We start from the raw sequence: 17,137 nt of genomic DNA, 5'->3' as shown, positions 1-17,137 counted from the left end.
TGGTCATATTAGCACTTCACGATTTACAAATCACAGGTATAAAAGAATAAATAAATATGCAACAGAAGTACTTTAATGAATTAAGCGTTTTTATTAGAAAAATAAATAAATAGTAAATAATGAAAAGAGAGTATTTCTTTAATACGAAAAAGTGTTACATTTATTAATTATATTAATAAAATGAGGCCAATATATTAAGGGAACTCATTTATGTAGTAAATAAGTTCTTTTCCCATTTTTAAATATATTACAGTTTTGTATAACCTACTTTTGCTTATATATAGCTATGTAGATAATAATGAAATACAATATTTACGATTAAATTTCTATTAAATAATTCAATAAAAGTGTACGTAAAATTATGATCATATTCTTTTTATCAGTCGAAGAGATAAAATAATAAAATGACACTGCAACTTAAGGATATAATACCTTTTTATAAATTTATAATATTCACATATTTATTCTAATCCTATATCAAAATATATATTTCCTACCATATTTTGTTATATATTGGATAATATTGAGTTCCTCATTGGATATTTAAATACACTTTTCCACAATTAATCAGTATAATAAAGCTTCCAAATTGTAATTATTAGCTATATGCAAATAAAACAAATTGTAACAATATATTATATATAAGAATTAAACATAAACAATATCGTTAACGTATAAAATTTTTTAATTTTCCGGTTTTTCTAATATGCGTAATATAATACATTTACATTCTTAATAGCATAATTGAAATATAAAGTGCGTAATGTTCATGCACAAATATCTTATAAAATATTTATGCAAATATTAGTAATGATTTAAAAAAATTATTTATATTCCATTATAAGAAATTAATTATTCAGTAAGATATTAAACAAACACATTTAAAGGTAAACTAAAGAAAATATATAAGCATAGCTATACAAATAAGCTAATTTATTTATATATATATTAGGAAAAATATAATTCCATATATTTATAAAAAATAATAATAATTTAGAACATTCTAAAACTTCTTATACACCTAATAGAACTTAAATAATTCTTGTAATTGGTATTAGCAAATAATGTTGTTTACTATATAATAATAAGCGTACACAACCCTCATTATGAACAAATACTAAAATAATGTAATCAAAAAACTCGTTAAAAAAAAATAAAAATTTTATAAAAAAATTATAAAATTAACGTATATTATTAAAAAAACTGAGGCTCTATTATTGTTTATTAGACAAATATGTCTAACCCCATTAATTAAATTATTCAGGATATATTATTTAATTATTATAGGAATATGAAAATAATGCCACAAAGCCTATTATAAAATGAAAATATAGATTTGCTTTATTTAAAAAATAATAAATAATATTTAGAACAAAAGAAAAAAATAGTATTTCAACAAAAAACCTATTAGTATCTCCTTAAATATTGTCCAATAATTTAATCTTTTAATGATATAAAAAATAAATAAGATATATAGTTTATTTAAATATAAATATTTAATAACATAAATATTAAATTAATTAATAACACATTCGGTTTTCACTATAATTAGGTACAATAATATTATTAAAGATCGTTATAACGCTTTACTTAATTATAATTATTTAATATCCCCAATTTAATAATCAATTATAATTAATCCATTATTTAAGAGTATATAATATCATTATATATTTGTCGATTAAAATTTATGCGATCTAATAAAAAATAATATTCTTATGAAATGTACATTACAATTAAAATAATTTTCAACATATTTCATGTAAAACGTAACTTATATAAAAAATATTAAGTCTTTCTCTGAGTAAAAAAACTATACATGTACATATCAAAAAAGCGAAATATTTTCACTTTCTTTCATTAAATTCAATTAAGATACATTTATTATTAACTTTAAATAATACATTTTCTTGAAAACCTGCAAAGATAATAAATTTATATAACAACATATAATATATAACCCTGAATATTTTATTACAATTATAAATTATCACATTTCTATACAATTATGTAAATAGTACTACTATATATTGAACGTAAAGCCTAGCAATATATTATTCATAGATATGTATTTTAATATAAAAATATATATTCCTCAGTAATTTTTTATTAAGATATAATAATAATTTAAAATAAAAATCTACATTATTAAAACATTCAAATTCACAAAAAATAAAGATAGTACATATTTTTTGTTGTGAATTAAAGAGAGCAGGTATATACATATGTACTTATAATATTTTAGCAATTATCTATATGCTTAGTAAGTACATATCAAAAACTATTACAGATATTCTTTCATATTAAAGACTTATTATAAAAAGATATACAATATATATTATTCATTTTACTCATTAATCAACCACATCTTTGTATATTCCTCATTATTCCTTAAGATCTTATAAATCACTATTATAACTGCGACTGATAATATAACCATAAGTACCATATATAATATTATATAAAGATTATTGTTTACATATTTTTGCACAAACTCAATAGCCGTTTTAACAGATTGAAAATATGATGCTTTTTCTATCGTCTTCCATATAACTTGCAGAAACGGTAATTTTGGTAGTACGGCTAATCCTATTCCCAAAAATAAAAAAATAAAAATTATAGTAACACCAAAACCGTAACTTCTAAGTTTTATTTTTTTTAAGGCTATATCACTAATTTTCCTTTTTTTCTCAACAAATTCGTCATAATCTCTTTTTTTTATCCATTTTTTTTCGAAATGGAAATGTTTTCCATCAAACATTCCATTATTATAATCTATAATTTCCACACAGTATTGCGCCTTATTTAATAAACTTCTGTTCGATGATTTGTTTTTTCCTTCTCTGCATTTTACATTATTAGATATATCTCTTTGATTATTTACTCCATTATTTTCAAGCATTTCTTTTAAGCATACGTTATTCGAATTATTATTCTGTTTACATTTTGCCAGTGTTCGATAACTTTTTGTATAAAATTTTTTACAATGTTTATAATTTTTATCGATAGATTTGTTATACGTACACTAAAATAAATAAAATATAAATATTTTCTGTTTTAAAGATCAATAATTCACGTAGGAAATATTACTAATAAAAATAAAACATTAGAAATATAAATAATATAAATTTCTTTAAATTATATAATCGTACCAGCTCACTGTCAAAATGGTATATCCATGTTAAAAGTATAAATGTATAAATTTTTATAAAAAGTAGCAACTTAATTTTTTTGTCCATTATATAGATTTTAATATTTTAATTTATTCAAAAAAAAAAAAAAAAAATTAATAACAATACAGTATGCATCTATTAATAAAAGATGTAATATATATTTAAAAATTTATATTTATTATTCCTTCATAAATACATAACAGTATATAACTATAATTAATTTTATCATATATACAAATTAAAATAACTTTTAAAACATATTGTATAAATATTGTCATAATGCTATTCTAAAAGTAATAACTTTTTTGAAAATAAATTAATTAGAATTGATCCATAAATATTTACAATATATAAATTTTTTAATGTAGAGAACTAATTAAATAATTCTTTTAATAATCAATTTAAAAATATATACAATATAAATAAGGCATTTCATATTATATTTATATATTGGTTTTATCTACTATAGATAATATATAGAATATATATATAAGAGATCCCTCTATATATTATTATAATAATTACTATTTTTAAGGATACTGTCCTATTAGTAATTCTAATCTTGTAAACATTGTATTTTGGAGAAACTAATTATTTTTAATAAAAAATTAGTTATAATAATAATATTCCATCAATAACTAATAATACAAACAATATTTTGTGATATGCTAACTATGATACATGCACTACTTCCTTCTTAAGGGCGATGTTTTAATGTTTACAGTTTTACTAAAATGCTTATTTTATACGATACTACCTTATCTATTAAAAAATATGCGTTATAAAAGCTAATGATAACCGATTCTGCATATTTCTGCCGTTACATTTAAAAATTACAATATTGAATTAAGTTTAATCTATTCCATTATTTGTAAATGAAAAACGTTTATATGGAACTATTTAATCTTTTAATTTACATTTTTAATGAGTAACATACATTTATAAGGAAAATTAATATTGTAAATAAGAAAAAAGAAAAAAAATATATTAAAATAAAATTGTTGTACAAATGTTACATTCAATTAGATTAATTTAAGTATAATTCAAGTGAAATAAATATACATATAAGAATAATAAATATAGTATATAATATATATATAACAAATACGAGGTAATAACAATAAAATATACTTAAATATATGATTTAATAATATTACTAATGTTATATATATATGAATAAGTTATATTTTATTTATTCCTTTATATATACATAATGTCAGAAACAAAATTTAAATGGAAATCTTAATATGTATACATAAATATATAAACAAATATTATATTATTAAAACAAATTATTAACAACAAAACATATTATATTCAAGAATTTATGTTTTTTATTCGTAACTATAAAAATGATAATTATCAAATTGTTATATTCACAAAAAGTTATTGTTATAAACTAAAATATATTTTTATATTATTTTTTTCTTTAAGAAATAATATTTCTACAATGTAGAATTATGAAAACGTCAAAATTTTACAAGAATTAACATCATTGCATTCTTATAGTTTTAGATAATTTACACATTTATCTTAACATATATAAAGGCATCTTTTTATATACACGTAGCTGTCACAATTATTTGAACATTTAACATTATAAATTACAGATAAGGTTTCCATATAAAATTTAATCCAAAAAATTTTAAAAACCTACAATAATATTTATATTGTGAAATTAATTATGAATATGGACCTCACCATATGTATTATAATCTTTCTAAACTATAAATTATAAATATATTTTTTCTGTTTTAGAAATATTTTTGACTGCTAAATATTTTTTTATCCTTTTCATTTAAAAATAATCCATATTTTTCTAAAGTATTTGTGATTTTACTCAGTTAAGTAGTAATATACAAATATGCTAATTTCTTTGTAATATATATTTTTATATTTTACTAAATATTTATAGCACAACTGAAATATAGTCCTATATATTTATATTTGTATGAATTTTTCATTGCATTTCCATTCACCTGTATGTCCAATAACATTTTTTTCAATTTAGCATATTAATTTTATTATTTATATTAATTGATGCATTTTTAGTTGATAGCATATTCACAAATATATGCATATATATCAGTTCATTTCTCCCAACTCAATATAACTGCCTAAAAGGTAATAAACATGTTTTTACATATACTATGGACATTTTAGTACCTTTTCTTTTTTCCTTTTTGAACAGTTAATGATTCCTTAATATTTTCAATACAAAATTATTATACCTATTATATTGAAACTTATACAAAAAAATATAGATATTTTTTTTAATGAATCAAATTAAAAACTCACCATTCAAAACAAAGTATTATATTTATAAATTTTTTCTAAAAAAAATAATACATTTTTTTAATTTTATTTTAATTAGAAAATAAGCGTTGTTAATATAAATTGATTAGGAATTGTATATATAATTTACATATATCTTTACGTATCTTTAAAATAATAATAATATATACATAATATATTCATAAACATAAAAAAATGGATAAATATTTATAAATAATATTATTGCATCATTATATTAATGTAAGGAAATTATATATTTTTTATTTCCTCTAATAATAACTTATTGTATATATAGATATGAATGTATTTAAAATTTTACTATTTTGAAAAAAGGAACAACTATATATCTATATTATTAATTAATATCTGATTAGTATTATTTCATTAATTTAATAATTTAAAAAAATATGTGACATATTTATTTATAAATTTTCTATATAATATATATTTAATTTATATTTGGTAAGTAGAGTTGACACTAGAATTTACCATAATAATAAAATAATAAATCAAGATAAATTTACATTTAATAGTGAATATTTAGAACTATTAAGTTAATGAACTATTATTAATATCCTAAATTTATTAAAAATATTTTATTATATATTTATATATTATTTTATCATTCAAATATAAAATAAATGTCCTTTAAAACGATATTTACAATGGAATTATTCCATAACATATTTCTCATAAAACTAATATTATGTAATAAATATTAAATTTTCTTTTATGTAATATATGCATTTACATCAATATAAGGTAATATATTTGTTTCATGTCAATGAAAACAAAACAAAACACATGTTTTTTTAATTTAAATATTATCAAACGTTTTTCAAAATAAGTCAGCAAATATATATTTTAGAATAAAATGAAATAAAAATAAATAAAGAAGTATTGTTTATTGGTAAAATATAAATTAGCACAAGATATCAATAAAATTATATAAATTGAACTACTCTATATTTATTATAACTTATAATCACATACTTTTTATAGGAATATATGGAAATATACAAATATATCCATTAGTCCAAAATATTCATTTAAGCTTAAATGATACCTTATAATATAAATTGAAAAATACTGAAACATTCGAATTAACAAAAAAATGAGAACATATCTTTTTTCTTGTGTTCATCAATACAAGCAGTTACATGTACTTACATTTTTTAAATTTAATCAGTTATCAGTATAAATACTTCTAATTCCTCACTGGGTATTTCAGATATTTGATGATATCGAATATTTCATTACAAAAAGAACAATATATCTTATTATACATTTTATTTTTTCCTGAACTTAATGTTTTCATATTTTTTAACTTTTTTGTGATAATAAAAAACTGCTGATATAAGTATGGTGCCTAATATGAATAATGGTACAAAATATATTAGAAATCCTAAAAAACCCTTTACACAATAGTTTTCCAATTTACCATCTTTTCCTCGTCTTAAAACTTTTGTGAACCATTTTAAAGGTGGTTTATTCAACAAATCATAAAAAGAATTTATGGCCGAAGAAAGCTGAGTTTCACGAATATTAGGACCAGGAGATGAACCAGGTGAAATAAGAATTATTATATTAAACAAACCATATGTAAGCCCACATCTACAAAAATTATCTAATATGAATGATATCGATAGTACCAAAAACAATAATAAAGGTAAAGCAAGTCGTAATCCGCATTTTTTACGCATTATTTTTCTATAAATCCTATCACTAATTGTTCTATTCTTTTTAAGAAAATCTTCATAATCAAGTTCCTTAAATATTTTTTTTTCTAAATGGGAATATTTTTTGGTTTCAAATACACAAGCTTTATTTTTCATATACATTTTCTGGCCTCTTGCGTTCCTTTGTAAGCATCCATTCGACTGATTCTTTTTTACTGAGGCACACTTTACATTATTACATATATCTTTTTCATAGTTCGCACTATTTGTTTTCTCTTCTTTTAAACATACAACGCTAGAGTTTTTATCCTGATTGTATTTTGCCATTAAACGGCAATTTCTTGTATATAATTTTCTGCGATGATTGTTGCATTCGTCCAAAAATTTGTTATATGTTCTCTGAATAAGCAAAAAAAGAATTTATGATTTAAACAAATAAACAATGTACACTAAAAAAAGTACAAATTAAAATAAATTACGAAAAACATAAATATCACAAATGTACTTAAATAATATTATCACACCGTATATATATAAATATGACATATCCAACTTAAAAGGATAAACGTAGAAATTTTTTTAAATAACATAGACGTAATTTTTTGTTCCATTATATATATCTTTAATAAGGTAATATATTGAGAACGGATATAATTTATAATAATGAAATAATTTTTTAATGACAAAAAACACTGTTATTTTTTATTTAATATATTTTTTATTGTTTCTTCGTAAAAACATAATAAAAATTTCATAAAAACAATTTGTTTTTAACAATAGAAACAAAGCACAATAACTTCTGAATTAAACTATAAAATTTTTACTTTAATGTAATTTATAAAAAAAATAACTTCTCTTGAAATAATGTAAATTGAAATCATTATTATATATTTAAAATATATAAATTATTCATTTATTATAATAAATCAATAAAAAATATTTTATATTAATACATTTCAAAATAAAACAAAATATATACGATTACTTAATATGCGAGATATTAATTATATGTAGAATATAGAATGTAGAGAATATAGATAATGCGGCCTTTTATACATTAAGCGATGTATTACTGATTTTAACTATGTTTTCCTATTAATTATCCCGATTTTATAAACATTATACAAATAAAAACACTGATTATTCCGAAAAAACAACTAATATTTGTAACAGTATAATAGGAGAAGTAATAAATAAAAAAAGGTTTTTCATAATTTTTTGTTTTATATTAATTGATTTATTGAAATCAGATATTACATAAACATATTCGTTCTTTTATTTTCTATAACATATACAAAACATCAAGTTTATAATAAACAGTCTAATGTACAAAAAAGATATATATTTAAAAGATAAATAATGACTCATCTTTTATTTTTGTAAAATAATTTTCAAGGGTTATACTGTATAACCATGTGTAATATATGCCATTATTTCTAAATGAAACGTTTATAAGTTTATAGACTTATTTTTTTTTTTTCTTTTAACTTATTATATATTTAGAAGAAATAATATAAAAAAATAATACATAATCAAATAAAAGATAGAATAAATGATCTACAAACGTAATAATAATCTTGGAATGAAAATATAATTGTATAATTCTACTAGGAGTAATAAAGAATATAATTTTTTATAAATATAGTTTTACATAGATATATAAGTAATTATTATAAAAATTTTTTAACTATTACAATTATCTAAAGTAAAAAGCAAAATAAGAAATGTTCTTTAATTCCTTCATTTAAATATAAAGTTTTATTAATCTAAAAATTGATAAAGTTCTATTAATAATTAAATTATTAAAGAAAAACAGTATTCATAATTATTCATAATTTCATAATTGATCTATGAAAAAAATATAGAAATTTATTGAAGTGTTCTTAAAAAAAATAAGTTATTAAACATATATTTCTCACAATACATTTTTTATAAAGATTAACTCTTAGATTTACCTTTAAACAAGAAATACATATAACCACAAAAAAATGCATAGTTTTGGTTTTAGTTAACGAAGAACCACGTAATATATTAAAATTAAGAATAATGTATAATGAATTATTAAAATTAATCATTGAAATGATTGTTCAAAATCATAAACAAAAAATATATAATTTTTAAAAATATATATTACTGAAATAGATAAGAGAATCCATATAAAATGTGAAATTGGATATTAAATTAACGACATGCATTAATTATAATAAAAATATACATGAAGCATTTAGTACATATAATTATTGTATATAAAATACATATGTTTACGTTAAGTACACAGAAATAACAATTTCACATTTTTATATATCCGAAAAATATATAACATATATATGTTATGGCACAAAATTAAATTAACCCCCAAAACAAATTATAATACTAAAACAAATATAGAAGATAGGCACTACTATAAATATTTAATGCAGAATTTTTTACTTTTCTGTATCAAAATATATTTGTATATTATCTGTGTTACATAAAAACAAATTGTATATATGCAGTTAATATTTTTTAAGCACAATTTTATTAATATTAAAGAAAAATTTTCATAGATCATTAAAAAAAATATTTCTTATAACGGTATACTAATTATAAGTATCCTTTAATTTCATTTCTTTCTGCTTATAAGGATTATTCTAAAAAAATTACTGATACATATATAAGCAGTAAAAAATATGACAAAGTAACTTACAATAATACAGTTATATATTTCTTCTCCGAATTAAGTAATCGCGTTCGTAGTTCTTAATCTAGTATATATAGGTAATTACATAATGGAATAAGAAATAAAAAAAGTAATAAAAACTATAAAAAAACCCTTATCGAGTAATTGTTAAAGAGAATTCATACATGCTAAATGTTTGCAACCTTTCTACTCTATATGATTTCTACGTTCCTGAGTATATGTATAGGATTATATCCTATATATAATATTTTTTCAAAAAATATATATGTATCTCTTCCAATGAATTATATATAACATACATCAATATTTTTTCTAATTTATTGTATGCAAATCCAGAATTAACAATAATTTTAACCAACCTTTTCCATGATAATATGATTCAGCATTGTCATACTCATTGTCATAATCATAATAACAATTTCCAAATAATATATTATTATTCCCATATTATAAATTCCCCCCTATTTTCTAATAATAATATATAATTTGTTGAGTCTAACGTTTCATCTGTACCGCTCTAATTATCTGAAGATTTATCAGAGGTACACTACAAGGAAAAAATTATATTTTTATTATTTATAATGCCAAAAATTTACTCCCACATAAGGGAAAATTTCTTATAAGTATATATTTGTATATACAACATGAAGAAGATAAAAATATATAGAAAACCTTTTCCTATGTTATATTCATATAGCATTATTAAAATAAGAATTTATCCAAATAAAAAGAATAAATGTATATGTTTTAAATAAAATATAAGTTTTTTCCCTTCACTATGGTAATAATTAATTTTAAAACGTACATATGTAGGTACAAATCTTGATGTATATATACAAGGTATTGATAAAAGGGTATAGTTAAATGCTTTGATATTTTATTTAGTTAAAATTGTAGTAAATTCACCAATAAAATGCATACATAAAGGATAAAAAAGAAAAGATAATATTATAAATATTATTTTAAATATTTCCAATAAAGCTCGTTATAAAAAAAGCAACATTATATATAATAATTTCTAGTAGAACTAATTTTATCAGTAAATTCTCAAAAAAAATATATATATCATAATAGTTTAAAAGAACAATTCTAAATTTTTGTTATCAATACTTTTCAAAAAAAAAATGAAATAAAATAGTTTTGAGCATACGTTAGTAATTTTTTTTACAATTAGGATAAATAAAATATATGCTAAAAGAAGTGGTGCATTAGCATATATTAAGATTATAGTTATTACTTTTTGTCTAAGGTTCCTACTAATAATATCTGTTATTTGTACAAGTAATGCACTTTATAAATTATTTTATAATTGAAAAATACAAGAATATTTTATAATGTATAATAGTATTCTAGGAAAAAAAAAATAAAGAAATAAGACAAGTTTTTTCTTACAGCATAAATTATAATTTAACATGTGCGATATACCTTGGACATATAAAATATTTATACAAGAAAAATTTCGAAATGATATTATAGGATTTAGTTTGCATACACAATATTAATTTTTTAAAATGTACTGTCTAATCTAACTTTTTTATATACTCGTATCATATTGTTTATACGGAATACTAAAATTTATATTTAATTAAAAAAAATATATTTTTTTATAATAGCTAAAATAAAATATATTAAATTTAACAAATACTAAATTTATATTTTCTTTTTTCATTTTTTTTTGAAAAAAAAAATAAATTTATAATATTTATAGAAATGATAATTTTGAAAGAAAGAATAAAAAAGTAATTGCACACAAAAAAATATATTTAGTAAATGTTATAATTTAAATAAAAAAAATTACCATAAAAAAGTACTTTAAAATAATTTAGAATATAAAATTATATAGATAAAAAATGCTAAAAAAATATATAAAAAATAACATATAATACAATAAAGGAAAATTCATAATTCATTATTTTCCTTTTTAATAGCATTATGCAGGAATTAATAGTGAATGTATTTTTTATTAATTTATAAATAAATATTACCACAAATCATATATTAAACTATAGCTTTTATGTAATTGAAAAGAAATATGTAAAATCTTGAAATTTATCATATGCCATATAATTTTTATCATATTACAGTATTTCACAAAAATAAAAAAATTATTTTTTTATTTAGTGTTTTCATAATCATAGAGTATATATATATTGGTATATATATAATTAAAATTTTTTTTTTTCAATTCCTTCGAACAATACTTTCATATGGGTATCCATTACATCGTCAAAATTTACAATTTTGTGATCATATAAAATAATACTATAGTGCTTTTTAATAAATAATAAAAATATATATAACGTGTAAAAATAAATATTATATAAACATATAAACGTCTATATATTTTCTATTTTCTAATATTCCATGTAATTAATGGAATTAGTAATTTTTATAGCATTATATTTTTCCTACATTATTTTATCCATATTGTACTCATAAAAAAAACCAATGTAAATTTAAAACAGTTAATCATACATATTCAGTAAAATGACAGTATTAACTATAAACAATTTTTATTTTTCTTGAAATATTTAGTCATGTTATAAGTGAAGTCATATAACACAGGTGATTAGTGTTATTAAATATATACATTTAATTCTTATAGTTATATCTATTAATTCATTGATATTTACATTAATGTATTAATATTTTTTTAGAATATTGTAGATATAATATCATTTGTAATAATCATTTCCCATATATATAACTTTTGTTTTCATAGATTAGGTTTGTTCTAATTTAGCATGTTCTTAATGATATAATAATAGGGTATATGCCTTTTTTTATTTTAATATTTTTTTAAAAATTAATTAATTTGCTCTATACATAGGTTCAGCGAAATTATTGTTTTTCTATTGTTTCATTAAATTATATTTTTACAGTCATCCTTATTATACAACTACTAAATCTTTTTACAAAACTATTGTAACCATGAAGTCTATTGGAATATGTCCACACAAACTTATATATGTTAATATATTCCCTAAAACTAGGATCATTACGAGTTTTATATATATGTATTTCATTCTACCCTAGAACTTTACAGATATTTATTTTTTCTAATTAATTTTTTTTCTTCAAAACATATTTAACACTTTCTTACTACAGATAAGATAACATATGTATATCTAAGTGAATTTAAAAAAAAACAAAAATTCTAATTATAATTTTTTTCTTTTTCGATGTTCCAAATAAATTCATTCATTAAAAGTAAACTTGCACATGTAATTTCCTTGTGCATATTATTTATTATTACATGTGTATATTTCTTTTGATACTATCTTAACAATGGTGCAAATTGTGAACATATGAATAAACATATAATTAAAGTTCATGTATACTTACACTTATTTACTTATGCTAAATTTTTCCTGTCATACCATGAAGAACTATTTAATTTCGTGTATTCGCTTTTATCTTTACTTCTAATAATTTTGTATTTTTTGTATTCTTTTTTTTTTTTTTTGCTTCCTCTATGCTTACGATGAATGCATTCATTAATTCCCATATAAATATCGTTAATAGAGCTAACCAAAAGTACGTTAACAATTTTGACGTAATGTAAATTGGACTACAGTTAAATGAATTTCCTTTCTAAATAATTAATTTTAAAAGTTTACTGTTCAGGTGGCATATAATATATATCTATTTTTCCTTTTTCCTTATTAACATCCGTAAGAGAAGTACATGTTTCAACGAACTTCATGCATTGCTCTTACTTTCTATTGTCATTTATCTGAATTTTATCATCCTTTTCATACTCTCTTATGCACTTGACGTTATTCTAAATTGTTCGTATCTATAACGGATGAACATAAGTTAGTAATATCAGTAATGACATGTAAATAAATTTCCAATAGGCAAAAGTTTGTATGCATATATATATATGTACACATGTTTTAACCTTTATGACTTTTGAGCATAAATAATAAAAAATATACCAATAAAAATAGTATAAAAAATGATATATATATTCGCGCTTGTCCTATACATGAATAAATATATAATCGTGGGTAATACTATCCTATTAACTTCATAGATATGAACTCAATTGTATACTTAAATTGTTTCAGTTATTCACATAAAATTGTATTCCTATGATAAATACCTTATTTTATTTATCTTTTTTTAAACGGATTATATTAGCATTAGTGTCTTTATAAAAGTATTTTTCCCATGAATTTCCTTTTCCGTGTCACATAAAATAAGTAAAACAACATAAAAAGAAATTTACATATATATGTATTAAGCTCAACCGTAATAAGAAATTTTTGTAATGATTTTATGAGATTAAATGGATAAATTAATCTGTCAAAGATATATCATATATGTTTTATTTGTTATTATTTTTATGTGCCCTCTGTTTATATTAGACAACAAGCTAACATCGCCTCTTTTAATAATATAGTCAAATAATTTAACATGTTTTTACAAGTTTAAAAGTAACGATAGGTATTTTGAAATATAAGAAAGTACATATATTAAAATATGTAAATGGATATAGTACACTATGTAAGTATACATACGTGCACATACACTTGCACCTACACATAAGTACATACATACCTGTACATATGCTCATATTTATACGCACACGTATATGTACACGATACAGTAGCATGATTGATTATTATAAATTCTTTTAAAACAATTTTTTTCAGCTCTAATACGTCGATGTCTCGAGAATATACAATTACTTCCTTATTTCGTGGATTTTATGTTTTATATACCAATTAAGGCAAGCAGGAATAAATAAAAAAAAATTTGAAAACAGTTACATTTCCCTTTTTTTCAGTCTCTTTTGCATAAGACTTGCAAATGCAAATATATCTTCGTTTTTGCAAAAGCATTTTTGTAATTGTTTTCTTAATATAGAAAAAAAAGGGGGGAAAAAATTAATTTCAAAAGTTTACAATTATACATATATTTTGTATCATTATAAATAACATTTCATTTTATTTTACATTTTTATATATTTCTTATTTTCATTTTCTACGAGTTACGCATCGTTTCGTAAGATAGGAATTTGCTTACTCTCCATTTTCTACACCATCGGAGTAACATTCTTTCTACGTGAATAAGTTGTCTTGATAGAGATTCTTGTATCCTAAAAAAATAAATATAAATGCTTAGGATTATCATATAGATAATTCATACCCATACATATTGCTAATGTATGCATTTCTCACTTTTTACAATTATTAAAATTTTTTCATGCATACTCCATTAATATCTAAGCCTATGGTAAAAAATAGTATACAAAACGCAGAAAATAAAGTAAAATTTACAATTATAGTTACATTTATCATTCCAATTATTACAACAGGTCAGGGTAATACTCGCATTTCAGTGTCTCTTCACAACTGCAAAATGCAATTTATGCTTTACCTTAATTTAGAAAAGTATACACAAGAAATAATTCCATTAATATTTAATAATATGTTATTATTTTATTTTAATTTTTCGAAAACTAAATGCAAAAAAAAAAAAGAAAAAAGCGGGGTAAAAAGGAGAAATATAAAAATGAAACGAAAGAGTCAATTTAAGTTGTTAAGAACCTTGTATGGATATATAGATATGTAATTTATATTTTTTAATCATATATGTTTGTATATATTAGAATATAATTCAAACTTATATAAAAAATAAATATACATACAATTAGAAGAATAATAGCTACAGGGAAAATTAAAAACCTAATAAGCAAAAGATTAAAAAAAAGTCTTTTTCTATTTTTTTTTGTTCATAAAAAATTATACTTAATTATCAATGGCAAAGAGAAACCTGTTCAAAATACTCTACTAATATTCCTTCTTGGAATTACATTAAAACAGAATATTTCGTTATATAAAATTCATGTACGGTATAAAAGTACATATAAATGAAAAACTAATAATTTGAGGGAATAAAAATAAATAATTTACAAATATCTTCTTCTAATTGTAAGATAATTTCTTATTATTATAATTTTTTTTTTAATTTTGCAATTCAAATAAAAATAGTTTTTATATCTTATATTAAAGAATATTTTTGTAATATATACCTCATTTTTATGTATTAGGCATATTCTTTCTTTTATTTAATATCATTTTCCAATTTTTCCCATATAATCTGTATATTTTTAAATAGTTTTTAATTATTATTATTATTAACTATTAATATATTATTAAAAAATAAAAGATGATAAATTTTAGTAAATTCTTTTTTACAAAAATATAATATAATAAATTTTTTTAATGCTTAATAAAAAATAAAAATGGTTAAATAAGTTTACATTTTTAATATTGAAAACACGTACAGATACATATATGCGAATATAAATATAATAATATATATACTAATATATAATGTATTACAAATTAATATTTATTTATATTATTATTCTTATACACTTAAATATGTAACAGTTTTAAATAATGCAACTTCAAATTTTTCGATTTTTTTAGAACTTCCCATTTTATGTCTTATAAATATTACTAAAACAAAATATCGTATTATTTAAAAAAAAAAAAAATAATATCGTAATATAATTATTTTATATAGATATATTGCAATAACAGAAGAAAAAATTATAATAATATACAGATATAATTCATATTATATAAATAAAATACATATAAATATTTTATATTAATATTTTTATTATAAATTTCTTCCCTTTCACTATACACACTAATTCGCATATATAACACTACTATTATCTATCACTTTATTATATTTTTACAAAGAAAAAAACATGCATGTATTATTTTAATAATTAAAAAATACTTTTTAAGAGCAAGTAAATGTGATATCTAAAATGCGTATTAAAATTATATTGTAATTTTCATATGATTCCATTAAAAAATATTTATTATGTAAAATTCAGTCACGAAAATTATTAATAAAACATTCATTTATGAAATAATATACCTTACACTTATATAATTTAGCGTTGTACAAAAAATATAGGGCTCATAAATTCAACAAAATAAAACTTATGTGACCAAAAAAAAAAAAGTTATATACCTATGCATTATTTACAAATACATAATAAATAGTTTTTTAAATTTCATTTTATTTAGATATTAGCGTTATAAATATAAATGCATTATTAATTTTGAATAAAAAAATATATTCATAATTATATATATTTTTAAAATTATAGTAGCTCCTTCTTCCTATCGTTATATGCATGAAAAATAGAAAATATGTTCAAAAAAAAAATTAAATATATATTATTATATTTTAATAATAAACATATATATTTTTTGATTACCAATAATGATAACATAGATTCATACAGACATATATAAAATTTTATTACTATA

General features: G+C 19.4%; 2 protein-coding genes across 2 annotated transcripts; both read right to left on the bottom strand.

The window, feature by feature from the left end:
• Positions 1-2,347: 2,347 nt before the first annotated feature.
• On the bottom strand, positions 2,348-3,239 carry MKS88_000285 (fam-m protein; the record flags this gene model as incomplete). The annotated part of the gene is made up of 2 exons (XM_067219269.1): positions 2,348-3,025; positions 3,153-3,239. The coding sequence occupies 2 exons, from the start codon at positions 3,237-3,239 to the stop codon at positions 2,348-2,350; spliced, it is 765 nt and encodes a 254-aa protein (XP_067070389.1).
• A 3,518-nt stretch (positions 3,240-6,757) lies between these two features.
• On the bottom strand, positions 6,758-7,758 carry MKS88_000284 (fam-l protein; the record flags this gene model as incomplete). Its single annotated transcript, XM_067219267.1, has 2 exons — positions 6,758-7,546; positions 7,672-7,758. 2 exons carry the CDS (start codon positions 7,756-7,758, stop codon positions 6,758-6,760), a joined length of 876 nt encoding a protein of 291 aa, XP_067070388.1.
• Positions 7,759-17,137: the final 9,379 nt, after the last annotated feature.

The sequence above is a fragment of the Plasmodium brasilianum genome (assembly GCF_023973825.1).
Source record: "Plasmodium brasilianum strain Bolivian I chromosome Unknown PB_00_14, whole genome shotgun sequence".
Classification (NCBI taxonomy): Eukaryota; Apicomplexa; class Aconoidasida; order Haemosporida; family Plasmodiidae; genus Plasmodium; species Plasmodium brasilianum.
Note: the sequence above shows the minus strand (reverse complement) of the source record. Positions and strands in the feature narration are given on the sequence as shown.